Source organism: Capricornis sumatraensis, chromosome 8 (assembly GCF_032405125.1).
Source record: "Capricornis sumatraensis isolate serow.1 chromosome 8, serow.2, whole genome shotgun sequence".
Classification (NCBI taxonomy): domain Eukaryota; kingdom Metazoa; phylum Chordata; class Mammalia; order Artiodactyla; family Bovidae; genus Capricornis; species Capricornis sumatraensis.
The window spans coordinates 22,256,338-22,284,319 of NC_091076.1; the positions used below are offsets into that span (position 1 = coordinate 22,256,338).

At 54.0% G+C, this 27,982-nt stretch overlaps 1 protein-coding gene across 1 annotated transcript; it reads right to left on the reverse strand.

Moving 5' to 3' along the window:
- Positions 1 to 15: 15 nt before the first annotated feature.
- Positions 16 to 27,818, reverse strand: SLC37A2 (solute carrier family 37 member 2). The gene is made up of 19 exons (XM_068978186.1): positions 27,702 to 27,818; positions 12,810 to 12,891; positions 12,231 to 12,324; positions 12,037 to 12,115; positions 9,701 to 9,836; positions 9,244 to 9,320; positions 8,169 to 8,335; positions 7,606 to 7,643; positions 7,218 to 7,370; positions 6,801 to 6,891; positions 5,266 to 5,328; positions 4,890 to 4,975; positions 4,376 to 4,424; positions 4,132 to 4,205; positions 3,788 to 3,866; positions 3,571 to 3,668; positions 3,276 to 3,340; positions 3,004 to 3,060; positions 16 to 1,020 (listed from the first exon to the last, which is right to left on the reverse strand). The coding sequence occupies exons 1-18, from the start codon at positions 27,758 to 27,760 to the stop codon at positions 3,033 to 3,035; spliced, it is 1,518 nt and encodes a 505-aa protein (XP_068834287.1). The 5' UTR covers positions 27,761 to 27,818; the 3' UTR covers positions 16 to 1,020; positions 3,004 to 3,032.
- Between the last annotated feature and the right edge of the window lie 164 nt (positions 27,819 to 27,982).

The following is a 27,982-nucleotide window of genomic DNA, read 5'->3' on the forward strand; positions in this document are numbered from 1 at the left end:
GGAGGATACAGCAATGTTTTAATCAAAATGGGTCAGAAGTTAGAAACAGAATCAGATGGAGGGTAGAAGCAGGGGTGCCAATGTGGGGAAACACATGCAGAGACAGGCTTGTGGACATAAGGGACAAGGAGAGGTCTGGTGGCTCTGAAATGCACACTTTCAGGTAGAGGCTGATTACAGAGGTTCCAGTTTAACATGAGAAGCAGAGACACACTCTTTCCAGGCCTTGGCCTCACCAAACCTCGGCTATCCATCTTGGAATCTGAACAAGAAAGAGTCTGAGCAGACCCCTCCTTGTACCAAAACGCTGACAGCCCTCAGCCCCAATCCCTCCGGCCCACGCTCTCCAGAATTCAGGCCTGGATCAGCGAAACTGACATCATCAGGGATCTTCACAGTCTCTCCTCTCCTTCCTCTGGGCCTACTCAGGACTGTACGGTATGCTGAATCATTGCCCTGTTTAATAACCATTAGGATCAGGTAGCTTCTATGCTCTGTTAGTCCCCAAACAATGATGGAAATCTTCTCTGACATGTTCCCAGCACCCACAAGACTGGTTACGTGTTCATAAATTTTCACTTAGGAATGCATGTCCTGCCTCCCCGTCCCCCAGGTTAGCCATAGAATCGTCCGTACAGCCCCTGGGTGGCATGGGGGTGCTCCCAGATCGCTGTCCAGCCTATCCCATCCTGTTAAGTGACCCTGTAATAAGCTGATCCACTGATGGCACGGAGCTGCCTGAGCGTTTTGTTTTGGTCTCAAGATGCCTTTTCAGGATGGTGAGCACTCTGTGTTCCCTCCATTCTCCAACAAGGCCCTTGAGTTTTCCATGTCCTCGAACTTGGCGGTCCTTTCCCGTGGAGCATCTCCTAGCCCTTGGAAGCCTCGCAGGCTGGGCTGGCTGGTGCTGGGTCAAGGGGATTTTTGCCTCAGCCATCTGTGTGTGGGGGGGGCACTCTGGGACCCGGCAAAGTCCCTCCATGTTTCTGCTCTGATCAGGGGCCTCACATTTCTCTATACCTGCATGAGGAGGACACAGGCAGTGGAAGAGAAGGTGAGACACAGGTTAACAAGTGGTGGCTCCCGTCCCAACAGTGGGAACAGGGAAGGCAAGTCCCCTTGCCTTAATACTGGGTCCCTTAATACTAGCCTGGCCAAAAAGTTAGTTTGGGCTTCCCCATAACATCATATGAAGGAGATCAAACTGGTCAATCCTAAAGGAAATCAGTCCTGAACATTCATTGAAAGGACTGATGCTAAAGCTCCAATACTTTGGCCATCTGATGCAAAGAACTAACTCATTAGAAAAGACCCTAATGCTGGGTAAAATTGAAGGCAGGAGAAGGGGACAACAGAGGATGAGATGATTGGATGGCATCACTGACTCAATGGACAGGAGTTGGAGCAAATTCCAGGAGTCGGTGATGGACAGGGAAGCTTGGCGTGCTGCAGTCCATGGGGTCACAAAGAGTCGGACACGACTCAGCGACTGAACTGAACAGGTAACATTGCATGGAAAAACCCGAATGAACTTTTTGGCCAACCCAATAATTGCTTTTCACCCCATTCATTGCCATTAGGGCTCCCCGTCACCTCTTCAGCAGGAAGCACCAAGCCAGAATCATGTTTTTAAAAACTTCACAGTGTTTGTACCACGTCTGACAGCTTTGCAAAGCCATGTCACATTTTATCCCAGGGTGTCTCAGCCTGAGACGAACCCAATCAGATATTTAGGAATGAGCACCCCCACTGGACACACAAGGACGCGGACATTCGGAGAAGGTGCCAAGGTTGGACAGAAGCAGGCGAGCAGAGAAGTCAGGACTGTCCAGGGTTTCTGGTGCGGAGCCCTGGCTCTGCGCCTCCATGCCCCCGACACAGGCCTTCCTCAGAGAAAGACCCGCTGATGATGCAGATGGCAGTGAACTCGCATACCTAGGTCCAAAGGCGGGCTCTGCTGGGATGACCTAAAGGCCTGAGGTGTGTCCCGTGAGCTCTGAGCCTCTCGGGGCTGCTGAGAGGGACGCCAGTACAGCTAGACGCACTCAAGTCAACGGCAAGAGCGGATGCTCACTATGCATCATTCTCCTCCCCTCCTGCCTCAGTCCCTCTCCTCCCCTCCTGCCTCAGACCCTCTCCTCCCTGGGTCCCCGTAGGCCTGGCCTAGGGGGCGGGGGGCAGCAGGTGGAAGCAGCACTGGTCTTGAGGTGCCATCCTCTGCTCCCCCTCCAGGGCAGGGCAGGACAGAGACCCCGCTGATGCCTCCTGCCCTGCGGGTTGCTCTCCCCGAGCCAGGATGACACCTTCCTTAAAGGGAAGTGCCTCCCCAGATATGGTGCTGGTTCCCAGGCCCCCAGCGGGTTCTTCCTCATGTTTACCATCCAGACCAGGTCCATCTCTCAGGCCACTTCTCACAAGCAAGAGCTTCCTAAGGAAAGCCAGAAAGGCAGCGAGAGAATATTCCCAGCCTCAGCACCAGCTGCACAGCCCAGCCTTTCACGCCCAGCCTCAGCCGTGAGCCTGTCTGAGCCACCTCCGCACCCACCACCTCTGGGCGACAGGCAGACCGCACCTCAGGTCAGCTTGGGGTTTTGTTCCAGAGGCTTCACTTGGCACTTGCTTTTTTTCTGCATACCCCAGGTAGATCGGCCAGACACCCTCGGCTTCTGAACTCTGGGAGGTGCAGACAGCTCAGCGTCCGAGTTCAGAGGAAAAACTATTTCCCCAGACGCCATTTCCTCTGTCCTGGGGGACGGGGTCCGTCCCAAACCCTGTCACTCTCCGTAAGGAGAGGCTGCCGACCTTCCCAGCGGCTCTGGAATCTGAGGAAATACTTCCCAAGCACCATATTCAGCCCAGAGTCCGAATCTTTGGAACTGGCCCCCAGGGAAAAAGCAAAAGTCAGAAAAGTCAGGAAAATCAGAAAAATCACACTGGAGGAGAGAGAGGCTTTGCATGCACTCTTAAGAGCACAGTAGTCACAGACTTGAAGGAAATACTCACAAAAGTCATGGGACTTGAGGAAAAGACTATCACGCGTGGGTTAGGGCCACATTAGAGCTATGGAGACACACGGGACAACAGACGACAGGTTAGTGGAGCTGAGGGCTGGGCCGGGGCTCACGGAGCACGTTCGGGGTCCGCGGGCCACGTTCCTGAGGTCTGGGCTGGAGCTGGGCTCAGACTCTGTCCAGAGCCCCCAAGCAATGGATTTCACTCCCAGGAGGAGTGAGGCCAGGTGGACAGGGCTCCAGCACTCTCTCTGCAGGACTTACCCTCTGTCTTTGCCCAGGGATGACTTCCAGGCCAGGATCTCTTTGTACACCAGCCGGCAGAGGAGCTGGGGGGAGGAGGGGAGGGAGGCACGATCATGGAGCACCAGTCCCTAACGCTGGGTGACTGCTGGGCTGGCTGTTCACAGTGCCATTCCGCAGGGGGTCACCCATGGGAGGCAGAGTGCTTCATGCAAAGGAAACAGTCCTCATTGTCCGGACACTTTGGAGCCCCAGATTCCAGGCCTGCAGGAGGGGACCCCTCCCACTACCCATCTGTGTGCCCCCAAACTCTTACCAAGCAGGCCAGGACATCGGCAGCGATGAGCATGTAGAAGACATTGTTCCAGCCCGTGGGGGATATGAGACCGGCCAAGAGAGGCCCCAGAGCCGCACCTGTGCGGAGCACAGTGTCAGAGAAGGGCCCGGAGCAGGGGCCCTGCCCTCCATCCTAAACTCTGCCCAAGACCAGGCTCGGGGGTCTGTTGGGAGAGCCCAGGGTGAAAGTTACAGACCTATGGATCCAGTGCCGTCGATGATGGCTGTGACAGTGGACAGCGCCTTGGCGTTGCCTTTCAGGCTCTTGTGCGTCCCCTGGAGAGAGACAGCAGAGTTGGGGTGGGTTGGGGTGGGGGCCGAACTAAGAGGCAGCGCCCTGAGCAGGACCAGGACTGAGAAAGCGGCTGGCTCGGGGAAAGGGAGCGATGAGGGCTTGGAGTTGGGAAGAAACAGGGAACCAAGGCAGACTCTGAAGGACTTTGAGGATCTCGTCTCTGGAGGCTGGAAGAAGGGGAAAGACGTGGGGAAGATGAGCCTGGAGACAGAGGCCCTGCCCAGGCCCCAAGGTGGCCCTGCTTACCAGGTCAGCCGAGACAGCAGTGGTGATGAGCGCATAAGGGCCATTGACCAGGGCTCCACAGATAAGCAGCATGACTGAGGTGGTGATGGAGACGGCCAGTTAGAGAGGAGAGGCCACCATCATCCTCCGCCCCAAAGCGGGTGAGTCCCCCAGGCTCCGGGCCAAGAACCTCCACTTCCCCAGGCTGCCCACCGTGCCCCCAAGCCAGCCTCGTGTGCTCCCCAGGGCAGTGCCAGCTCCCCACCTATGGAGATGCCGATTCCTCTCTGGCCAACGTGGTTGTACAGGAACATCTGAGAGAGGAGAACCAGAGGGGCAGGCTCACATGCTGGCTTCCCCGTGGGCCACCTCCATTAGCCTGGAGCCCAGAAGACTAGAGACCCCAGAAGCCCGCTTTCCCTTCTTTCCTCTCATACCCTGGCCTCTTGGTCCTCAAGTGTCCCAGGGAGGCAGCGTCTAACACGCAGTAATCCGTTGTTTCGTTTTGCCCCAGCAGTCTCCTCTCCTATCAAACCTCAGCCTCTTATTCTTTCTTTGGTCAGGAAGTTTAGCAGCTGACATTCCCCGCTCTAACTGAGGTCGAAGAGCCACTAGCCCTTTTCCAAAATTCTCAGTTTGGATCCCTTTCCCTGTGCTGATCCTGGCTTCTCCTCCCCTGGCCGTGCACAGGGCTGCACACATGCAAAGAGACGGGTGTGTGTGTGTGATGCCCGGGCGTGCACACAGCTCCCAGCCCTCGACCTTGAGGTTCTACGCACCATGGGGGCAGCCAAGATCAGCATGACGCAGCAGGTGGTGGCCCTGCCGTTGATGTAGTCAGAGATGAGCCCCGCCAAGATGCCACCTGGAATACAATGTGCACACTGCCGCCCCAGGCACGGGCACCCCCGAGCACCGCCCCAGCAGTCCACCCAGCACGAGCCTGACTGGGGCACCCCGGGCCAGCAGACTGTCCCCCTCTGCAACCATCCCCGTAGCCAGGGCTCACGGGAGGGCCACCTGGGCAGGATGCCACCTTTTCCCTCTGAGGCCACCTGCCTAGGTCACATCCCACGGGAACCTGTCCCTTCTCTCTGCAACCCGACAGGAGAAGAGGTGGATCCAGCTGAGAGGCACGGCAGGGCGTGGCCTTACCTATGATGCCACCAACATCGAACAGCGTGGACAGGTCCCCAGCCTCTTTGGCACTGAAGTGAACTGTGGAAAGCGAAGCACATGCTCAGACCTGGGGGCTCAGGGCAGACAGCGTGGAGGGCCACTGCTGGAAGCATCCCAGCAGACTCCCAGTCCGGGATCACTGCCCACTTCTTCGGAGGAAAGAGTGAGGGGCCTTGAGGGAAGCGACTGGCCTAGGTCACAGGTGAGTCTGCAGCAGTTTGGGACGGGACACCCTTTCTGGCCCCCAGGCCCGTACTACCTTCTTCTCCTGTCGGATGGCCTTGACCTCCGAGAGCACAGGGATCTGGCCGCCAAGGACCCTGTCCCACCGGGGGGCACCTCAGTGCTGTCTGAGCCTCAGCCCGTCCAGCCACATGCCTGCCCGCCCCTGGTGGAGCAGCACGCCCGCACAGGAGCTTGTCACCTCCTTCTGAGGTCCCTACTGATAAACAGGAAGGAGGCTCATTGGGAAAATGGGCACCTCAGGCCCCTGACCTTGCCCTGGGATTAGAAAGAGGGACGCCCAGCAGCATGACTGGCAGCCCAGCCCTCAAGGTTGACTCATGCTCTGTAGCCAGCATCAAGGCCACAGAACAAAGAATCAGTGTCCACAGGGCCGCCCTGGCGCTAGCCCTGTCTTTGGGGGAGGCCCCTCAGTTGCAGACAGGATGAGGGTGGGAGGGGGCAGGTTACAACTTGAGATTTGGCCCTGACTCATCCAAACGGCATCCTGTGGCCCAGTGTACTGTGTGGACCGCAGCTTGTTCCCCCAGGGCCCTGGAGGGAGGCCGGTGGTCCTGCTGAGAGGTCCTTGACCCTGGCAGGGCTCTGGGGCTCTGGGGCTCTGGGCTCTGGAGGCAGAGCTGCTCCTTAATAGAGCAGCCCCACCTGGGGAAAACCAGAGGCCCAGGACGGGAGGACATAAACATCCTTTTCTAACCACAGAAGTGATCTCTCCTCATCTGTCCATCCTTGGGCAGGGACAGAGGCAGGAGACAGGAAGACCACAAGGTGGGCAGCCCAGCAGACCTGGGCACTGGGTATCAATGACCCAAGTATCCCGGCAGCCCCTGGGAAGAGAATGGTGTTTCCCACCAGGCTACCAGCAGTGAGGACAGCTCGTCAGGCCCTCTTCCTTGGGCTGGGGGAGGCTTGAGAGACTCCTGCAGGCATTCAGAAGGCAGACCGTTTCTCCAGGACCCTCCGATCCCACCCATCTATGAGCCAATGGGCCTGAAGCGGGGTTTCACTGGAGGCCGGAGTAGACATTAGAGAGGACTTGAGTTCCTAACCTCGACTGAGTGCCAAGTGAGGAAAAGTGGCTGGAATCAGTCAGGGACTAGGAGGGTTTCTGCAAAATTTAGCTTCCCATGAAAGAAAAAATTTTCCTTCTGTGCTAGGAGAGGATCAGCAGAAATCCTGCCTATTCGTGGAGTCATAAGCATAAGTGGCGGGTTTCTTCCTTGGAGGCCCCCTGCTCCTATATCCCCTCTTCTTCCCCGTGTACTCACCCACATTGGAAATGTACAGGGGCAGCCAGTAGAGAAAGGTGTAACTGACCAGCTTGGCGAAGAGCAGACACAAGGAGAACTCGACCACGCCCTGCGAGCACAGCAGAGGGCAGGTGGGAAGGTGGGCAGGACAGCCTGGGGCCTGCGGCCTCCGAGCCCTGCGCCAGCACTTTCCACCGCCCACCACACGGAGCAGCCTCTAGAACACCTCCAGTCTCAGGTACAGCAACATGCCTGCTGCCTGAATGCTAGGGTAATGTCTGGCCACATTACCCTCCCCAGGAGGGCCCCTGCTCTAAGCGTTGCTCGTAAAGAAACTCCAAAAACCATGGATCACCCTGAGTGTCCCCATCTCCTGACACCCAACAGAAAAATCTAGAGAGCCTCTCTCTTCCTTCTGGTCCAAAGATGACTCACCGGGATGCGCAGGGCCCCGAAGAAGCTGATGGCGGAAGGCTGAGCACTTGCTTCCTTGGAGCAGGTGACAGCTGACTCCAGGCTGCTCTCTTTGTTACAGTTGGGTCCGTTTGCGGGGTCCTCGGGGTGGTCTTGGCTCTCTTCTGGATTACCCTGAGCAGAGAAGAGCCCTTATTGGGGGCACGTCCACATACCACTCCCCCACCAGCTAGAGGGACAACCCACGTGAGATCAGTTGCATGAGGTATGCACTCCCCTCCTGGACCTGACTCACCACCTGCCAGGGAGCCACCCATGGGCCCAACTTGGGACACACAGGCCCCTCCTCAACTCCCCAGGCCTCTCTGGGACCAGCCCCCAGTGGAGTGGGGCGGGGGGCCACACTCACGTGGTGCTGAGGCGGGGAGCAGTCCACGTCTTCTGGGTCTGAAAGGAAAACCTTCTAAGAAGCTTGCCAGCAGACCAGGCCCTCACCCTGCACGACATGTGACCCCCACACCCGCAAAGGGGCCCGTGGAGTTTCCAGCACGAGGGAGCCGGGGCTCCGGAGACCACCTTTGAGGCCTGGGTCTCCTAACCACGAGAGCCTCGTGGACTTTCGTTCTTTTGCTTACAAGTGACCGTGGCCATGACTCCAGGGGCCATCTGTCAGGGAGCCAGGAAAAAAGCAGCAAGCATGGAGACGGTGCTGTCCAACCCACTTCTCCGGCGTCAGGCTCAGAGGAGCCAGCATTTTCTGGGCATCCTGACATACGTCTCACAGACACTCTCCATAGCCCAGGAAAGCAGGTGTCCCACGTGAGAAATCAAGACTCAGAGAGGTTGTCCTCTGAGTCACACATCTAGGCCTCCAACCCCGCGACTCCCACGGGACCAGCCTCCTTCTCCCAGAACCTAACTGGGAGGCTTCGCTCTGGCCCTGTGGGGATGGAGGGAGAGGGGTCCACTCACATTCGATGAGGAAGAAGAAGGTGATGATGCCCATGATGGCAGTGATGACGCCGGGCACCACGAAGGACAGGCCCCACTGCTGATCCACCCACACGCCAGCCAGCAGGGAGCCCAGGATGTTGCCCACGGATGTGTGGGAGTTCCAGATGCCCATGATGAGCCCCCGCCTGGAGGGGAGGCGGGGAGGGAGGCAGGGAGGCAAGAGCAGAAAAGGTAAGAAGAGAAGCCCCGGGCTCACGGAGACCGCCCCAGCCAAGTGTGAACAGCTGGCTGCCTGCAGCCTCTGTGCCCGAAGACCCCAGTCAGGGAGGAGAGGCAGGGCTGGCTGGCATCAAGTGAGTGACAGCCAGGCCTGCGGTGTCCTGCTCCCCAGCCAGCTCTCTGAGCAAGACCTTCCTCCCCTCCGTCCCAGGGCCGCAGCCCCACCCTTTCTTCTCTTGCCCTGAGGCTGTGTCTCTGAGGGCCTCAGCTAAGGGTGATTGCCCCCAGGGGACATGGACACTGTCTGGAGAGTTCTGGTGATCCAGCCCAGAGTGTGCTGGTGGTGTCTAGCAGGTAGAGGCTGCTAAATGCTACAGTGTGTAGGATAGCCCCTCAACAAAGAATTACACAGCCCCAAATGTAGCCCACAGTGTTAACAGTGCCAGGGCTGAGAAACTCTGCCCAAAAGAAACTTTTTTTTTGCACAAAAGCCAGTTCAAGGGAAAAATAAATAAATATATAAGACATATACATATATATGCATTAAAAATATATGGATATATGTATTTATATATATACACACACAGTTTTATAGGCTTCATTTTTGTCTTCATGCAAAATTGAAATTCATCTATTATGAGGAAAAGGCATAATGAAGATGGCAGGTTTTAAGGATTAAAACCTCAGCAATGAAAAAAATCACTGCTTTTAGTCACTAAAACGTTTGTATTCCAGCCTGTGAAAGTCAGCAGGACGGAGGCTTATTTCTAATCTTTGTTCCTAAAATCGTATCAGAGGCCACAAGGGACCTCCTGCCCCCACACCAGCCCAGCACCCCCAGGCAATGCCCACCCTCCTCCCTGGTCACACTCACTTGCCCTTCCCGAACCAGTTGCCCACGCAGCTCACCACGGCGGGCCAGCCCGTGGTCTGCACAAGTCCATTGAAGATCTACAGGGAAAGTGGGGGGATAGAGGCCCCTGGACTGAGTGGTGCAGCTTCTGGGATGGGGGAGGCCTCCAGAATCCACACTATGCACCCTGTTCCTTCACATGCGTGCACACACCCACCAGCTGATGCCCTTCTGACCCGAGGTCCCCACAGCAGAGACTGGGCCTCACAGGCTCTTCCAGGGACCTCAGGCTGATGCTCAGTGCAGACTCCCTGAGCTGGCGAGGCCACCCTAGCTATGGGCAGGGGACCCCGCACTGTGATAAAGGAGCCTGAGTCGGGATCTGCCGTGACCTGGAGCGGCTGGGAAGGACTCACAGCCTCTATGATCCTTCTGTGCAGGAACAGAGGCCCGAGTGCAAGACGGAGGAGGCTCGTACCTGCACCAGCACAAAGTACCAGAGCACGTGGATGTTCCAGAAATACCCAAGGCCAAACAGTGAGGTGAAAAGGCCGCTGAGCAGCATTCCAGCTGTGAGGTAGTACCTGAGGGGTAGCCGCTCCCCAAAAATGCCACTGCAGAGAGAGTTGGATTCGTGGTTAATCTCCGCTACCTCGCACCCCTGCCCCCCGCCTCCTGGCTCCCCCGGGGCCCCACCAGGGACGTCTGTGTTGCCACTAGGCACCTCTGCTTTGTTTGACGACGGGCCTCGCAACGTGCCTGGCAAAGTGGACTCTGTAACATCCCCGTGACCCTCTTCCCCCTTGGCTGACCAGCCCATCTCTTGCGTCTTCTCTTGCATCACCTTTATGGTTTTACCTGCCACGTATGTACACGTACATGGCCCAGCTGTATGTCTACAGCCCTGAACTTCCTCCCAGGATCATATCCACATTGCTTCTGGACATCCTGACTGCAGTGCCTCCCAAACAGCTGCTAATCAACAACTCCAAAGACTGGACTCCTCTGCCTCCCTGGCAGACCCTGCCCCGTGTCTGTGCCCCTCGGCGGACTGGATGGCACCCCCACGTTTGGCCACTCAAGCCAGAAACGAGCTACTTCAGTCTCCTGTCCCTGCAGCCCACCGTCCACAAGTGACCTCCAAGACCTGCCCGCTGCTCCTCTTATTTCTCTCCAGCGCATCATTTCTCTCCATCTCTATTAATAATACCATTCTAACTCAAGCTTTCCTCCAAGCCCAGCTGGAGCTACTGTCAAATCTGTTCCTTAGTTTGATCCGCTAGTCAGCCCTGAAATGAAGTGTTAGTCACTCCGTCGCGTCCAACTCTTTGTGACCCCATGGACTATAGCCAGTTGGGCTCCTCTGTCCATGGGCAAGAATACTGGAGTGGGTTGCCATTCACTTCTCCAGGCGATCTTCCACACTGCAGCCAGATTCTTTACTGTCTGAGTTACCAGAAAAGCCGATCAGCCCTTCTCTCCCTCAAGTCCACCTCCGTCAGCCTGTCAGTATCTGTCTGACATGTAGGTCTGAACATGACACCCACTGAGCCACCCACTCAGCGGCTCTCCTGTGCTCACAGCCTAGTACACAATGACCTCACTCTTCAGCCCTGTCTCCTGCATTTTACACGCTGGTGAGCCTGTTGCGAGTCCCCCAGTCCAGCCCCTGCCCTCTGTGCAGTCATGCTGCTTCAAATTACACCTGCCTTATTTCACCAAGCCATGACTCCATTGTGCGAGCATGCTCAGTCATGTCTAACTTTCTGCCATCCTGTGGACTGTAACCCCCCAGGCTCCTCTGTCCAAGGAATTTTTTAGACAAGAATGTGGGAGAGGGTTGCCATTTTCTCTTCGAGAAAATCTGCCCCACCCAGGGATCAAACCCGAGTCTCCTTTGTCTCTTGCCTTGCAGGTGGATTCTTTTTTTTTTTTTCTAATTTTTTTTTTTTTTTTTGCAGGTGGATTCTTTACCCACTGAGCCACTGGGAAAGACTCTTGTCTCTGTTCAGTTCAGTCTGGTCGCTCAGTCGTGTCTGACTGTTTGTGATCCCATGGACTGCAGCATGCCAGGCCTCCCTCTCCATCATCAACTCCCGGAGTTTACCCAAACTCATGTCCATTGAGTCAGTGATGCCATGCAACCATCTCATTCTCTGTTGTCCCCTTCTCCTCCCGCCATCAATCCTTCCCAGCATCAGGGTCTTTTTAAAAGAGTCAAGTCCAATTTCTCTTCATCAGTTCAAATGTCATCTCCTCCAAGAAGCCTTTCCTGACCCCTCTTTTCTAATCCCAGCTCAGACAAAGTGACTCCTTGGAGCTCCGTACATAGCCACCTCTGTCTCAGAGCCACCACACTGTTTATAACATAGCTGCTGAAGTATCGGTTACTCCATTAGGCTGTGAGCTCTCTAAAGGTAGTACCCAGCCTCAGCCACCCTCAACTCCTGGGAACAAACATCATGCTTGCTACATAAATGCTGTGCTGGGCTTTCAGCTTTCGGGTTATTCGTGAAGGACCCCTGTCCAGGACAGACCATATTCCAGCCACACTGCTGACATGCCATCTGAGTGAATAAACTCAAAAGAAGATCCAGGAAGGCCTTTGCAGGAGAATTACTAAGAGAGGGAGTCAGCCAGGTGAAGGAGCAGGCTGGGTGATAGTGGCAACACGCCAGCTATGGGTGACGGGATGTGTGGAAGGCTTGTCTCATTTCCAACAACTTTCTCTCTTTGACCCCGCTGCCCCAGGTTGGTGTAGAGAAGACAGCAGCCTGAGCTATCCTGCAGGACAGCGCAGGCTTTGCCTCTTACCTGATGAACATGCCGATGGCGTAGGCCACGAGGAAGGCGTTGTCCACGGCCCCCAGTAGCTCCTTGTAGTTGCTCTTATCTGAAGGCAGACGGGGGAGACAGAAAGCTCGCTGTCTGGATGCCCCCAGCAAGAAGTCCTTCCTGGACCTGGATGGCGAGCAGGCATGGGGAGGAGCAGCTCACCCCGCTCTTACCAAAGGGGGCCCAGTTGCACCATGTGGTGTCGTTGAGACTGTGGGTGCTATTGAGGGGCTGGATCACCTCTGAGCAGTTGTGGTGCAGACGGCTCTGGAGAGGCGACGGGCGGGCAGGTCAGGGGTTAGCTGGTGGCCCCAGAGTCAACCCAGCCCGCAAGGGAGCCAGTAACCTTCCCCACCACAGCAGCCCACTGCCCCTCCCCACTGGACTCCCTGCATCTTCCTCTGACACCCGGTCTGGCAGGTATGGCTCTGGGGACAAGGGGCCGCAGCAGAGCCTCGGTGAAGGGCAAGGGGTGTCTATGAGCAGCACCCAGGGGACCCAAGGTGCCTGCTCTCTGGTTCCACCCCCAGTTCCCCGACACCGCTCTCTTGGTGAAGAAACCCAGGAAACTCTCCTGGGAAAAAGAACTGCTAACAGTGGGAGTCAGCCAAGGGGGAAGAGACAGACTTGGTGACCAAGATAAGGGACAAGGATGGGGCTTCACTGAGCTCCGGGCTGTTCTACTGAAGTATTTCCGTATTTCTGCTGAGGCTAGCAGTCCTGCCTTCTTCCTTACCCCCAGGCCAGCTCACCTTGACGACACTGATGGGCTTCCGGGACATGTGATAGCAGGTGTAGATTAAGAAGGTGATGAGCAGGATGAAGGCTCGGTACCTGCAGGGGAAGGTGGGCATCTGGGTGAGCAGGGAGTCCAGGCCTACCGTCTGCACTGTGTCCAGGAAGCAGTCCGCCTGTGCCCGTTCTGGCGGCACCACCAACGCTCCCCTCCAGACACAAGCTGCTTGGGGCAGAGGCCACGGGGAGGGGAGGGACAGGTGCCCAGAGGCCAGAGTGCTCAGAGTTCCTGCTCCCGAGGGCAGAGGCCTCCCAGCAGAGCTGGGCCAGCGGCGGCGTCCTAGATGGCACCAAAGTGCCCTCTGCGGCTCTTGTCACTGCCAATTTCCTCTACTTCTCCCTGTCCTCCCTAAGATCAGGGTGCCTCTGTGTGCATGTGTGCGAGAGAGATAGGGGCGCAGGGAGACAGAACTGTGTTTATATACTGGAAAAGGTGGGAGCCAGGAGGAGGAGGATGCATGCCAAGTGTCTCTTTGTTTGAAAAACTTTTTGTTTTGTATTGGGGTGAAAGAAAGTGAAAGTGTAGTTGCTCAGTCGTGTCTGACTCTTTGCGACCCCCACAGACTGTAGCCTACCAGGCTTCTCTGTCCATGGGATTTTCCAGGCAATAGTACTGGAGTGGATTGCCATTTCCTTCTCCAGGGGATCTTCCCAACCCTGGGCTCAAACGTGGGTCTCCCGTATTGTAGACAGACGCTTCACCGTCTGAGCCACAGCTGATGAACAATGTGGTGATAGTTTCCAGTTAACAGCGAAGGGACTCAGCCATACATATACATGCATCCATTCTCCCCCACACTCCCCTCCTATCCAGCTTGCGACATAACATTGAGCAGAGTTCTCTGTCTATACAGTAGGTCCTTGCTGGTTATCCATTTTATTTTACTTTTAAATTTTTTTAATTATTTTTAACACCAGAAACATTTTGTATTGGGGTACAGTTGATTAACAATGTTGAGGTAGTTTCAAGTGAACAGCGAAGGGATTGAGCTGTACATATACATCACCCATTTTAAATATATCAGTGTGTAGATGTTGATTCCAAACTTTCAGATATGGTCTATCTTTAAAGCGAGATCAGCTACTCCTCGTAAGCCTAGTTGGTTGCTCAGTCGTGTCTGACTCTTTGCCACCCCATGGACTGTAGCCCTCCAGGCTCCTCTGTCTGCGAGATTCTCCAGGTATGAATACTGAAATGGGTAGCCATTCCCTTCTCCAGGGGATCTTCCCCACCCAGGGACCGAACTCAGGTCTCCTGCGTTGCAGGCAGATTCTTTACTGTCTGAGCCACCAGAGAAGCCGAGAACACTGCAGATATGGCACCTGCTACAGTCCAGTAGGAGCAGAGTCCAAAACATAGAGGGAAATGTGGCAGCAGAGGAAAGCCGGTTGACAGGACCAGGTCCTCTGCCTGCTCCATTCTAGTCCATTCCTCCAGACAGAAGGGTCACTCTTTCCATTGTGGCTCATGCATCACACAGCCCTCTCCCACCCCCGCTTCTCATCCCATGCTCTGATCTGAGATGGAAAACACAGGTCAGCCAGGCACCACTGAAGTTTCCACTGCCTGCCCCACTCGCCCCCTTCTCCTGAGGATCTGGGGGAGGGCCCCCATATCCTCCTGAGTCACTGCTTCCCCAGCAGAACATCAGCTGAGCCGACTCAGCATCCCGGAGCCAGGAAGTACATGGAAAAAGAGAGCTCAGCGTGGACTCCAGCCCAGGAGAAAGGCCAGAGCCTTGGTTTCTTAAAGATCCCCTGGAGAAGGTGGGGAAGGAGGGGAGGGGGCCCGGAAACCCCATTCTATGCCTGGGCTCCTCGAATCAAAGAGCCAGGACACTGGAGGCTCGTTCTGCCCTCTCTAGTGATCTGCCTCCAAACCCCAAATCACTTCCCCACAAGCATGTTACGAAGGCTCCGGTTTGTGAAATGAAGGGTGTTACATCAGAGAGTGAAATCAGGTTGGGCTGCCAGGACCCTTCTCACTTCGTCCGTGACTTCTGGTCTATCTCCATCTCTCCACTGCCTCATAGTTCATCTTCTGAAGAGAATGAAGGGACATGTACCCTGCCGTCACCAGGCTGAATAATTCTCACTGGCTCTCCATTCCGTTAAGTATGAAGCTCCGTACAAAATAAAAAGCTGAAAGCTTGGGGGAGGAAAAGAATGAAGCTCCAACTCTTCAGCCTGGCTTTCAGGCTCCTCTACTGTGTGATCTGTCTGGCTCCTACTTCCAGACATGGGGTGCATGGGGGCAGGCAGTCACAAGGGATTCTCCAGGGAATCTGGGGTCATTCCCAGGGACTGTCACAGTGACCCACATAGACAAGCTTGGTGGCAGCAATGTTTTCCAACTGGTAAATGGCTCATGACTCCTGAATCAGGGACTTTCAGAATCTGGCAGCGGGTGGGGGCAGGGGGTGGAAGGATTTGGAGACTGTGCCCAGCTGGGCTTCTTCAGAAAGCAAAGGATGGAAGAAAACCACAGCCCTGCAGATTAACACTCACCAGTGTCCTGTCTGGAAAAAAGCTTCAAGTTTTGTAGACGTATGTGTGTGTGAGCACGCACACTCAGTCATGTCTGACTCTTTGCAACTCCATGACTCCTCTGTCCATGGAACTTTCCAGGCAAGAATACTGGAGTGGGTTGCCATTTCCTGCTCCAGGTGATCTTCCCAACCCAGGAATCGAACCCGTGTCTCCTGTATTGGCAGGTGGATTCTTTACCATTGAGCCACCTGGGAAGCCTCTAATTATTTGTGCAACCAGATGCAAATTCTTTATTTTTTTTGCCTCTGGTTTCCTCATCAGATGTACAGGGAGAACAGCATCAACCATATCTGAGTCAAAGACAGGTGAATACAATGTAACTCTCACCCTAGTCCCTAGGTCTCTGCTGTGCTACCCTTAAGACCTCCACTCTCGGGCTCAGCCAAGTCTCTTTTCGCTGCTACATGGATGCAGTGATTCTGGTGACAAATTAGATCTTCTTGGCTTCCCAGATGGTGCCGTGGTAAAGAATTTGCCTGCCAATTCAGGAGACTCCAGAGACGTACGTTCGATCCCCGGATGGGGAAGACACCCTAGGGAAGAAAATGGCAACCTGCTCCAGTATTCTTGCCTGGGAAATCCCATGGACAGAGGGAAATGCCATGGACAGAGGAGCCTGGCAGGTACAGTCCATAGAGTCGTAAAGAGTCAGGCAGGACTGAGTGACTGAGCACGCCCGCTGGGCCTCAAAGATCCCCGGGGCCCCGCTGAGGCCCCGGCACTGACGGTCCTGCCTTGACAGGCCTGGCCGTGAGGCCCAGGCTGCCCTCAGCCACGCTGAGCCCCCGGGAGCCGGTCGGAGTCAGTGAGGTGTCAAAAGGCACAGCCCCGCTGGCAGCCACCCTTCTCCTCCCCACCCGCGGCCCCCTGCGCTCCCCACCACACGGCTTCTGCCCCAGGGGCCGGCACCCGCCCACCTGGGCGGCACCTCGGAGCGCCGCCCTGGACTTTCTCCGGCCTGTGGCCCCCGGTGCTCTTCCTTATCTGCCCCCACCTGGGTCCTCTCCCTCGGGTGGGGGAAGCGGTGACGGAACAGCGAGCACATCCGGGCCCGCTGCGGATATCCGGTCTGCCGGCCCACCCCCACGCGCATCCCACCACGTGCCCGGCCCTGAGCCAGGGGCCTGGGGAGACCAACCGTAGGAGAGACCGCTGCCCGCCGGGGTCACGGGGCAGCAGGGAGACAGCGGGGCCGGTGTGACTGTGCTACAAAAGAGGGCGGCCAGCCCCGCGCGACTCCCGAGCAGAGACGCCCAGACCGGCTGGGTTGGGGGCCGGGGCAGGAGAGGAATCCGTGAACGGACCTGAGACTGTCCTACAGGGTGAAGGAAGCCAGAAAGAGAAGAACAAACATCGTATATTAACCTGTACGTGTAGAAGCTAGAAAAAGGGTATTTGCAAAGAGACGCAGACTTAAGAGAACAAAAGTATGGATACCAGAGGGGAAGCGGAGGGTGGGATGAATCGCGAGATTGGGATTGATATGTATACACTATTGATGGGTGTGCTAATTCGCGTCATTCATGTTCAACTCTTCTGCAACCCTATACACTGTAGCCCGCCAGGCTCCTCTGTCCATGGGGATTCTCCAGGCAAGAATACTGGAGTGGGTTGCCATGCCCTCCCCCAGGGGATCTTCCAGACACAGGGCTCAAACCCAGGTCTCTTGCATCTCCTGCACTGGCAAGTGGGTTCTTTACCACCAGTGCTCCCTGGGAAGCCCTAAGTATAACATAGGTAACTAAAGAGAGCCTATTGTAGAGTACAGGAAACTCTACTCAGTGCTCTGTGGTGACTTAACAGGAAAGGAAATGCAAAAAAGAGAGGACATATATATATATATATATATATATATATATATATATATATATATATATAGCTGATTCACTTTGTCAGACAGCAGGAACTGGTACAATATTGTAAAGCAACCATACTCCAATAAAACTTTTTTAAAAAGGAAAGAAAGAAAGAATCCTGGAGGTGAGGTCTCAGCACAGTCTTTACAAACTAGCAGGAGGCAGCCAGGTTCACCAAGGCTGGGGTGGGAGCAGGGCCAGGGAGAGGGGAAGTGCCTGTGCAGAAGCGTGAAGGCGTGAATATCACTACCTGTTTGGGGAACTCTGTATGGTTCAGGGTGTAGTTCAGGGTGTCTGGAAGGTGGGGCTGAGCCAAGCACGGCAGGTGAGGGCGCTGGGAAGGAGGAAAGGGACAGGTCACGGAGGGCCTTGGGCGAGATTGGACTGTTTCTTGGGGTGACGGGACGTCACTGAAGAGGGATGGGATTTTCTAGGTCACAGAGTTCTGGGCACCAGCCAGGTGGGGACCCAGGGGTCTGCCCTGCTGGTGAGTTGGGAAAACTCCAGACGGGCTTCCTCGCAGAAGGCAGGGCCGGCTTCCTCTGCCTCGTCCATCCTGACAGCCACTCCCCAGGCACACGGCCACCCGCGGGGAGACCCTCGGTGGTGCCCTGGATTCAGGAATCAGGTGAAACCTGCTTTCATTCCTTACACCTGTGTGTCATCTGAAAGTACAGTTTATCACCTCTCTCACAGGGCTGGTGATAGGTTGATGAGATGATGCATACCTCTTACAGTTTTCTGACACGCAGTCCACACTTAAAAATGACAGCGATGGTGATTTCAGGTTTTGAGGAAGGAAAACTGGAGCGGGCGGGAGGTGAGCAGGGTGGGGGTGGGCACCAAGCTGCTCTGAGTAGTCGGGGCTGCAGGCCCTGGATGTGCCTGTAAGGTAGGGGTCTGGAGGCTGGCTAGTCCACTCCTCCCCACTGGCCCAGTTTGCAGACCTGAGCTGGAGGCGTCTTTGCAGACGCCTGAGGCCACGAGTGCCCACGGGGAAGCCTGCAAGGGGACAGAGCACAGGCTGGTCCGCTGGGCCCGCCCCTGCACTCCCTTGGGAGTAGATGGAGAGGCTTAGCAGAGGTCCATAGACATGCCGATCGGCCAGATTCCAGCCCTGCCCAGAGGCCTGGCTGACCTTTCTCCCAGCTCTGACCGCATCCCTCCGTAGAGAACCTGACGCCCAAGAGAGCAGGAGAGTTAGAGGGAGGGAGGCTGTGGGGCAGAAGGTCCTCAGAGTGCTGTGTGATGCCGGGCTGGGCACTGGCCTCCTCTGGGACTCCTTGCCTAGACTCCAGCATGATGGCAGGAGGAGCCCGGAGAGGCCCGGCTAGCTGGGCAGAGCGTGCTTGGAGCCGGGCCTCTCCTTGGTCCAGTTCACTTTCCATTCCACTTTGACATCTCTTAAAGAAAAAGGCCAAGGTGCCATAGTTCAAAGGGGACTGGGGACATGGGTGGAGTGAAGGGCTGGGCTGAGGCCAGCGACCTCACAGTAGCTCACTGGAAGATAGCTGACGGGCTCCTGACGCCTGTGGAAGCCGCAAGTTTCACTTCTGCTCTCACGAGCCCTTCTTTCAGAACCAAGGGGCCCCAGAAAGGGGGGCAGGGGCAAAACACACACAGAGGCTAGCCTAACCCAGCTAGCCCCAGGGCAGCTGCAGAGGGGAGGGAAGGCAACCCAGGGGCTGGGCAGGCTGGACAAGCGAGCCAGGGACCCCGGAACCTGCACAGCAAGGCCCACAGACTGTTCCGGGCCCGGCGCCTATCCCAGGACCCTCCAAGTCTGTGTTAGTGAGAAATGTCACTTCCGAGAGTCTCACCTCCCCTTGCCCAGCACTGGTTACTGAGTAACCAAGTCAGATAGAGAGGTGGACTGGCTATCTCTTAACTATTAGCTGACAGTCCAACTTACTCTTTCAAATGAGCATGCTAATAGCTTTATGGACCTCGTTAAGACTTTGCACTAGAAATGCTTCTGAGGTAGGGACAAAGAACAGTGTCTGCCAAAGCAGTGACCGATAACAAACAAAACCCCAAGGACCTGCTACTACCACCAGCGCAACAATAGAAAATAAGAAAGAGCCCAGGAGAGGGACCTTAGGAGACAGTGGCGAGAGGTCCCTTTCATCCAGCGTCTACCGGGTCATCCCCCAGTCCTTGCATCCCCCTCCTGGCTTTGCAACCACATTGCGGATGGTTCCCATTCCCATTTCAGGCCCCAGGTCAAGGGGGACTTGAGCTCCCTCACTGACCCTCTCCTATCACTTCCTGCCTCAGCCCAGCCCTTCACTGGAGTCTGGGGCAGCTAGTAGATGTATAGGGCCATTCGGGTTGGCCACGTGAGAGACTGGGCTGGTGGTGACCTTGGCACCTGCCCTGAGGAAATGAACTTGGTGGCCTGTCCTTGGATGTGCCAGTTTTGGGACTCAGCAGATCTGAAAGGGAGAGAGGGCTGGGGATGGTAAGAACCAGGGCAGTGGTGACGATGCCATCATTGCGCTTCCTGCCAAGTCCTCCACTACCACTGGGACACAGCCTGGTAGGGAAAGGCCAGGCCGGAACAGACCGCACAGGGCAGAGCCCCCGAGCCCGGCTTTCCACTGACAGGAGGGGATGGAGACAGGCCATACAGGACGGGCCAGGTCCGTGACGGCCTCTGAGGAACAAAGCCCTCCTGGAGCTGAGCGCAGCCTGACCATCAGATCCTCCACGTGCTGCCCTTTCCTCCAGCTGGGACTCAGGCACTTGCTCAGAGGGATCGCGGGGACTCTGGGCTCGGTCCCAAGGTCCTTCTGGAGAAGGGAGTCGTTGGTTAGTAGCACAAGCAGCCCAGGACCTTCTAGAAGGAACGAGTACATCATAATCTTTTTTAGGAGAGTGGAAACTATAGGCTAGATTGCTAGACTGCTTTGTTTTGAGAAGGAATCTAAGCAGGAGAACCCCGAGTATTCAGACAGAATGAAAAGACCTGGCTTTCAGCTACAGCATGAGGTGTCGTGTGGATACCTGGAAAACCTCTGGGAGCGTGTGAGAGCTGGCAGAGTTTGGGAGAAGTGGGCAGGGAGCTGGTCTCTCTTCTGCAGAGAGGCTATGCAAACAGCACCAGTGGAATGCACTGATGGTGGCAAGGCTGTGGTCCTGCCAGGGCATCAGGATGGGGGCCCTCCTCTGGAGAGTCTCCGGAGGCCTGGCCCCTGGCTTACCCTCCTCTATGCCTTCTCCCCAGCATGAAGGATCCAGGGAGTGAGGCATGAGCCAGAGGCCAAAACGGGAGCAGCAAAGCTGTCCACCTCACCTCTACCCCACATACCAACGCGGGGGCTGTGACATGGGGGGGTGGGGGTTGTGGGCTTCACCGACTCCACCCTTGGTGTCTGGTCCCGGTTTGGTATCACTTGGGAACTGCTCAACCTCAACTTCAGTGCTCAGGTGGTACCGCCGACTGGAAGACATAAGGCCTTGGCCATCCATACAGACCATTCCCAAACCCCTGCTGCCTTCTAGATTAGCCGCTGGCCCCTGGGGCAGACGGCCCCACCCAGAGCCAAGGAAGTGCTCTTCAGTCTGCTCCGTAAAAGGGAAACAGCAGAGAAGAAGAGGAAGCACAACAGCTGGGGGAGAAGACAGCGATCATGGGTGGGTGGGGGAGGGGAGCGACCAGGGTCACATGCTCTCTGGGGATCAGCCTGAGGACTGGGGTGGGGGCAGAGGGTGCGAGAGTGGGGACAGGGGACAGGCTCAGCCCTCCAGGTCCTCTGCCAGGATCTCTCATTCCTTCTCAGAGCTGCCTTTCACCATCACAGCTCATCCATACTGGGTACCAGGAAAATAAGACAAGAGAAAAGTGCTTAGGCAGCGTCTGGGACCCCTGGTCTGAGGCCACAGCAGAACAGGGAAAAGTTCGTTAGACCAACAAGAGCCTGAGTCTTAACTTCTGGTCCTGTGACTGTGACCCTGGGCCAGCTGTCTCACCTTCGGCCTCTGCTTGAGCTTCTTTTAAATGAGACAGTAAACTGTCATCGAGGTGGCCCTGGGGATTAATGCAGAGAACATTTCACCTCTCAGTCTCACTTCGATCTTCCTTTAAATGAGATACTAAGGGACTTCCTGGTGGTCCAGTGGCTAAGACTCTGCACTCCCAATGCAGGGGCCCCGGGGTTTGATCCCTGGTCAGGGAACTAGATCCCATAGGCCACAGCTAAGAGTTCGCATGCCACAGCTAAAGACCCAGCATGCCCCAACTAAGACTGGGCACAGCCAAAGAAATAAATAAGACAGTGAATTCCTATCGGAGAGGGGGCGACAGAGAATAATATGGTTGGATGGCATCATCAACTCAATGACATGAATTTGAGCAGACTCCAGGGAGAGAGTGAAGGACAGGGAAGCCTGGCGCGCTGCAGTCCACGGGGTTGCAAAGAGCTGGACACGACTGAGGGACTGAACATCACAGGAGATGTCCATAAGGACTATGAGCTGCGAGGGACCTGGCAGCAGGCCCTCAGCAAACTCTGGCAGACAGATCCTCTGGTCCCTGCTGCAACTACCACCTGCCTCACCGTTCCAGCTCCCACGGGAGGACTAGAATGTGGGGGAGGACTGCTATGAGGGAGTTCACAACTCCTGCTTTCCTGCCCGTCCGGTGCCTCATCCCATTCCTGCTCATCCGGCTCCTGCTCCTCCTCCCACGGGCTCCTCTCCCTGCCACAGGTCCCAGGAAAATGGGCCCAGCCCCATGTGCAGCAACCATAGTCATCTCTCTGGCGAGATGCCCACATTGCCATCTGCCCCCAGACAGGCCCACTCAGAGGCTGGCACAGGGGGAGGGCACCGGCTAGACTAGGCCCAGCGCCAGGGAGGACTCAGAGGGGCCGCCGGACACAGCAGGGGTCTGACTGGAGGAGGAAGTGGGGGGTACCATCTTCCTGGGCAGAAACTCCTCCGAGTCTCTGCCTTCTGCTGGCATAGCTCTTGCCACCTGCCTCTCAGCCTCCTATCCGGGGGCCATGCCTTCAGACCCCCAGGCTCCCGCCAGCAGGTGACCAGTGCCGAAGGGACAGGCTGTGACCTCCCTGCCCTGACTGCCACTCCACGGCCTCTGCTCAGAATACCTCTCAATCCAGCCCGTCAAACGCTACCTTTCCTTTCTAATGAAGATGAATCCCACCTCCAGAAACTGACAAGCACCAAGCCATTCCCAAGGACTAAGTGTGCTCCAGGCACCGGGCTAAGTGCTTTCAATGTCTTCTCACTTAATTTCACCAAAGCCCTGGGCTAGAGGTACATTGTTATTTCCATTTTAAAGACAAGGACCTGAAGCCTCAGAAATTTAGTGATCTGTCTCAAGCAAAACGCCTGTTTTCTTTTCCCCTCCCACCCTCTAATCAGTCGGAAAAGACCAGGGACTTGGGAGTCCAGCTAACCTGGATTCAAATTCAGCTCAATCATTGACTAGCTATGTGGTGCTGGACAAGTTGCATAACTTCTCTGTGCCTCATTATGTCCTTATAATGGGGAATTAGGCCGGGAAACAAAGATCTTGCAGTGAACCACAAACACAATGCCTGGTACAGAGTGGTAGGAAGAGCAAGTAGAGTAATAGTCAATAATTAATGTTTAGTCAGTGCTTACCCTGATCCTGGCACTCACCTAAGTATTTTACCTGCTTCACCTTGTGACAATCTTTAATCCTCACAACTATGGAATGAGGCAGGTGTTACAAATATCCTTGCTGTACAGACAGGCAAAGCCAAAGCTCGGGGGGAGCCCATCCGCCAAGGTCCCACTCCAGAACGCCTGCTTTCTTCTCTTCTGTTTAAAAGTCCTCCTTGGGAACGTGTGGAAGCAGCCAGTTTGATAGTGAGGGGACACGCCCTCCCTCTAGCTTAATCCTTAATTCCGAGAAAGTAGGACTGTGTCTTAATCATCTTTGTAAGCCTGAGAGTTCAAAACAATCATGTGCCTACAGTAAGAACTACAGTGATGTTGGGTGTTTGTTAGGAGTCCAAACCTACACACATGGAGGAGGAAGTGAAGGAACACTTGCCGTGGGCTCTCCATCAGCCACGGGAGCTCAAGAACGTACATGGATCACTTTTGCCCCCAAGAACCCACCCAACTTTTACTGATGCGGGGGCAGCAGGGGATGGTGCTCAGAGAAGTTAACTATTCAAAAACACACAGTGGCGAGAGGATTTCAATGCAGATCTGTCTTAAACCTGGGAGACGTGGTTGGATTCACACTTTAAGAAGTGTCTCAATGACATGTGCAGCTGTAGAAAGTTATGTGTGTTTCTGAGCGCTTCTAAAATGCTGGTGTGGGACAGGCTACTTCCAATGACCCAGTCTCTCTGCCCCCTCATTTTCTCTGAAATCCAAGTTAAAAGGTATAGTTCGGTTAAAAGGTATAGTTAATATATATGAATAAGACTCTACTAGCAACAATAAGTGGCAGAGAGGTACAACTTTGTATATGCAGTAATGAGATGTATTTTTGTTTATTAAGAGAAAAAAGAGAAGTAGAATACGATTATTTATATAAGTATCTCAGAAATGGTTTGCTGCATGAGAAATTTCTATAGACTTCTCAATACCCTCTTGGTCCATGATCTGTCTCTATGGATCAGTATCCTGGTGTTCTTTGCCTAATGATGACAGTATTACCAGTCATGACTTCAGCTAATCTTATCCAAGCTGCAACTTTACTTCTTTATTTGGAGTCTAGCATCTTCTAGGTCAGTGGCTTTCAACTGGGGAGGTACATCGGACTTTCCTACGGAGCTTTATTAAAACATAGATGTTTAGGACTTGCTGGTGTATGTTCATGCACAGTTGTGCCCGACTCTTTGCAACCCCATGGACTGTAGCCAGCCAGGCTCCTCTGTACATGGAATTCTCCAAGCAAGAATATTGGAGTGCGTTGCCATTTCCTCCTCCAGGGCATCTTCCCGACCTAGGGATCAAACCCATGTCTCCTGCATTAGCAGGCAGATTCTTTACCACTGAGTCACCTGGACTTACTAAATCTAAGTTGACATTCTTGGTATTCCCTTGGTATATTATGCAAATTATGTCTTGAGACTTTTATATATCTCTAAATACATAAAAGTATATATACTGAGATACAAAAAATCTTGAGATTTTTTTCCTCTATAAAAATTATACATTCTTAAAAATCGGATATTGTGTTCACCATCTTCTTTGAGATTAACCTTAAGTGTGTTTTTAGACACTGTCTAATATTTTCTGGGTTGGCTTTGTGTGTGTTACATACCTCAGGAACAACCAGACTTCACTGTTAGCTGCATTTTTCTTGTCATGACTTCTCATCAGATCATTCACTTTTGAAAATTATCATTAATAAATTAATCCATACCTTTGCAGGTCTCTGACCCTTACAGATAGTTTCTGTTCTATTCTGGATGCTCCCTAAAGGCTCTGCAATCATCTATAAGCCGAAGGTTTTATCTTTAACAGCCGAGCACTGTCTCACGAAATCAGTGGACCAGGTACACATTCGTGGGTACAGACTCCTGGTGATATCATTCAGGTATCTTTAAGAACATACCTGTGGCCTGAGTCAGGATTTCCAAAACTTAGGTAAAAATGCTGACAGGTTTATGAGGTTGCTGACCCAAGATTCAGCAGAACAAGAATTAATCACTTAGAACTGAATGAACTGATGAGGATGACTGTCACTGACATTTGGAATGTCAGTGACATTATAGCGTTCAGTGTTCTGAATATATAAGAAAGCTCTTTCTTCTTTCTTCTTAATATGTCTGTAACCCATAACAATTTAGGAGATTCTGTTTTTGTAAACAAATGAAATATTTGTAAATACTTTATTCTCTCTACCTGACTCCCCAGAATTTAGAAACTTTTACTGTCTCCTTGCTTTTTATAAAATATGGTTATTTGCAAAAGTTCAATAAGAATCCGTCCTCTTTATTTTATCAGGACATATTTGAAAACGAGTTTACCAGGTGTCTCAGCAGTAAAGAATCCACCTGCCAATGCAGGAGGCGTGGGTTTGATTTCTGGGTCAGGAAGATCCTCTGGAGAAGGAAATGGCAATCCACTCCAGTGTTCTTGCCTGGGAAATCCCACTGGACAGAAGAGCCTGGGGGACTACAGTCCATGTGCTTGCAAAGAGTCAGACATGACTTAGCGACTCAACAACAACAATTTGAAAACTTGGTTCTGCAGCCAAGGCCTTGCCTAGAATATTGTATTTGACAATGATACTCGTTTAATCAGATATTGATGCCACTCTTAAGGAATTAAGATTGACAGCCAATACAAACCCTCCCAAGAAAACTGGCTTACTGTCTTCCCTTACAGGCAAATCAGGACTTCACTCCCTGGCAGGCCCAGGAACCTTAGGATATTTTGGGGACCTCAAGAAGAGGGTAATTTGTCTATTAATAAAGGTATAGGTATAGCGGGTAAAACCTAGTGGAGACAATTTCTTGGCTTGGCTTCCTAATCTCAGAACAGTAAATAATAGAAGGCTTTTAAAAGTCCAGTCTCAGAACCTTTATGAAAACTTCCAGCCAAGTGAACTTAACATAGTAAATTATGTATATAGATAATCAGATCAAACCTAACACGACCAACCTTATTTTGTGACCAAGAATAATCATTCTTTGAGATTATTTTTTATCCTAGCAGAGAAAAGTATAGGAGAGAAAAAAAATGTGTGTGTGCTTCTCTGGAAAACTGTGCATTGCCTACAGGACAGCCTTCCCCTCCAAGTTATCTGATTCATGCCTTTCCCTGACCTTGAATTTCATCAAACAGTAAGTAGCAAATGAAGAAGTGAGGAGAAGTCGCTCAGTTGTGTCCGACTCTTTGCGACCCCATGGACTGTAGCCCACCAGGCTTCTCAGTCCAGGGGATTTTCCAGGCATGAATACTGGAGTGGGTTCCGACCCAGGGATCGAACCTGGGTCTCTCGCGTTGTAAGCAGATGCTTTACCATCCAAGCTACCAGGGAAACCCAAGTAACAAATAAGTCATATAAAATATGTCCATGAATTGACAGAGTTTCAATAATCTTCCCTCTCAACCAGTTTTGCCTCAATATTCCTGACCTAAATGGGCATCTTCTTTGTATTCTTTTTAAAATTGTGGTAAAACATCTGTAACATAAAATTTAACTATTTTTAAGTGCACAGTTCAGTGGCATTTTATACCTTCACATTCTTGCGAAACCTTCACCATTCATCTCCAGAACCTTCTCATCTTCCTAAACTGAAACGCTGTACCCATTAAACAGTAACTCCCCATTCTCCCCTCCCTGGATTTTCTTTTGTGCCAATTATACCATCTTCTGGCACCCTCATCACAAGTGAAATAAAATTTTTTTAACACACGTTCATTTTTATATCCTTACAAGAGTCATCTGACTTTTTTCTGAAAAATACCAAATAAACAAATTAATGAGGAAGGCTGGTAGTGATGAGGAAGGTCCCCAAGGAGGACTGTCACTAATTGGAAAGTGCCTCGGGTGACCATCCTGATTTGCCCAGGACTGAGGGGGTTTGGGGCGCAGGATTTTGTTTGAAAACAAAGCTGGGTCCTACTAAGAGCTTGCACCCCATCTAAAGGGTGGTGTTAATACTCTTTATGATAAAATTTGAGAATTTAGGCCTGCTATTGCTAGATCAGAGGAAGGAGGAGTCTGGCTATCAAGGTTAAGTTTTATCATTTGCAAGTGATGGCAAGTAACACAAAGTGAAACAGAACGAAACAAAGACACGGTGCAGACCAAGCAAAGTGTTCCACTGTGTGGCCTCTGATGAAGAGTGGGTTGAAAACTCTCTAGCCCACCACACACCTGATGGTCCGGTGGCCTCCTCAAGCCTCCTTAGTCAGGAGGAAGTCGCTGGCCGGCTGCTGGGGTGACCAGCCAGTTGAGGAGCAGCTGCCCCCTGATCTGAGAGGTGTGCCTTCCCCGGGGGTGTCCCTTAGGGCCTGGAACTGCTCAAGGCAAGCTCCCAGGACCACTAGGTTCTGGTCTTGGAGCTATCCAAGGGCTAAAAGAGACCAAATGGGACACTCGGCAACTCCAACGGCCACTTTCTCGTAGCAGCAGCTGCCACGCCCTGACCTCGGTTCCCTAGTCTACAAACCGGGGGTCCCCCGGGTGATAAAGGAGGCGCTCTGAATCGGATCTCCCCCAGAGGGGAGTGTGTGTGCGAGGAGGTGAGGATGCGAAAGGACAAGGCGGAGACGCTCCTGGGCAGCGTCCCAGGGAGGGGTTCAGAAGAGGCGGAGTGAGCACGTGCCACTTCACCTCCCCGCCGACCGCCGGCCAGATGCTACCAGAACCCCCCAGCCTCACCCCAACAAGCGCTCTGGGACTCCGGGAGTCGGGTCTCAGTAGCGAAGCCGCGGGGCCCGGCGCTCCCCGTGCCCCCACGCCCCAGCCCCGCTCACTTGCTGTCCCTGGAGAAGGCGCGGAGGAACCAGATGCCGGGCGCCAGAGAGGACCGCATCTTGCCCGGCGGTACCCGAAGCGAAGGCGGAGCGGAGGAGGACGCGGAGCTTGGGCACGCGTCCCGAGCTGACAATCCCCGGGGTTTAAATGCCCCGCCGGCCGGCCCGCCCCGACCCCGCAACCCGTGGCCTTTAGCCCCCGCCCCCTTGCACCTGACCGCCCTCGGGGCCGCCGGGCGCTGTGCAGAGCGCACACGGCCTGCCCATCCTTTGGTCCGTCC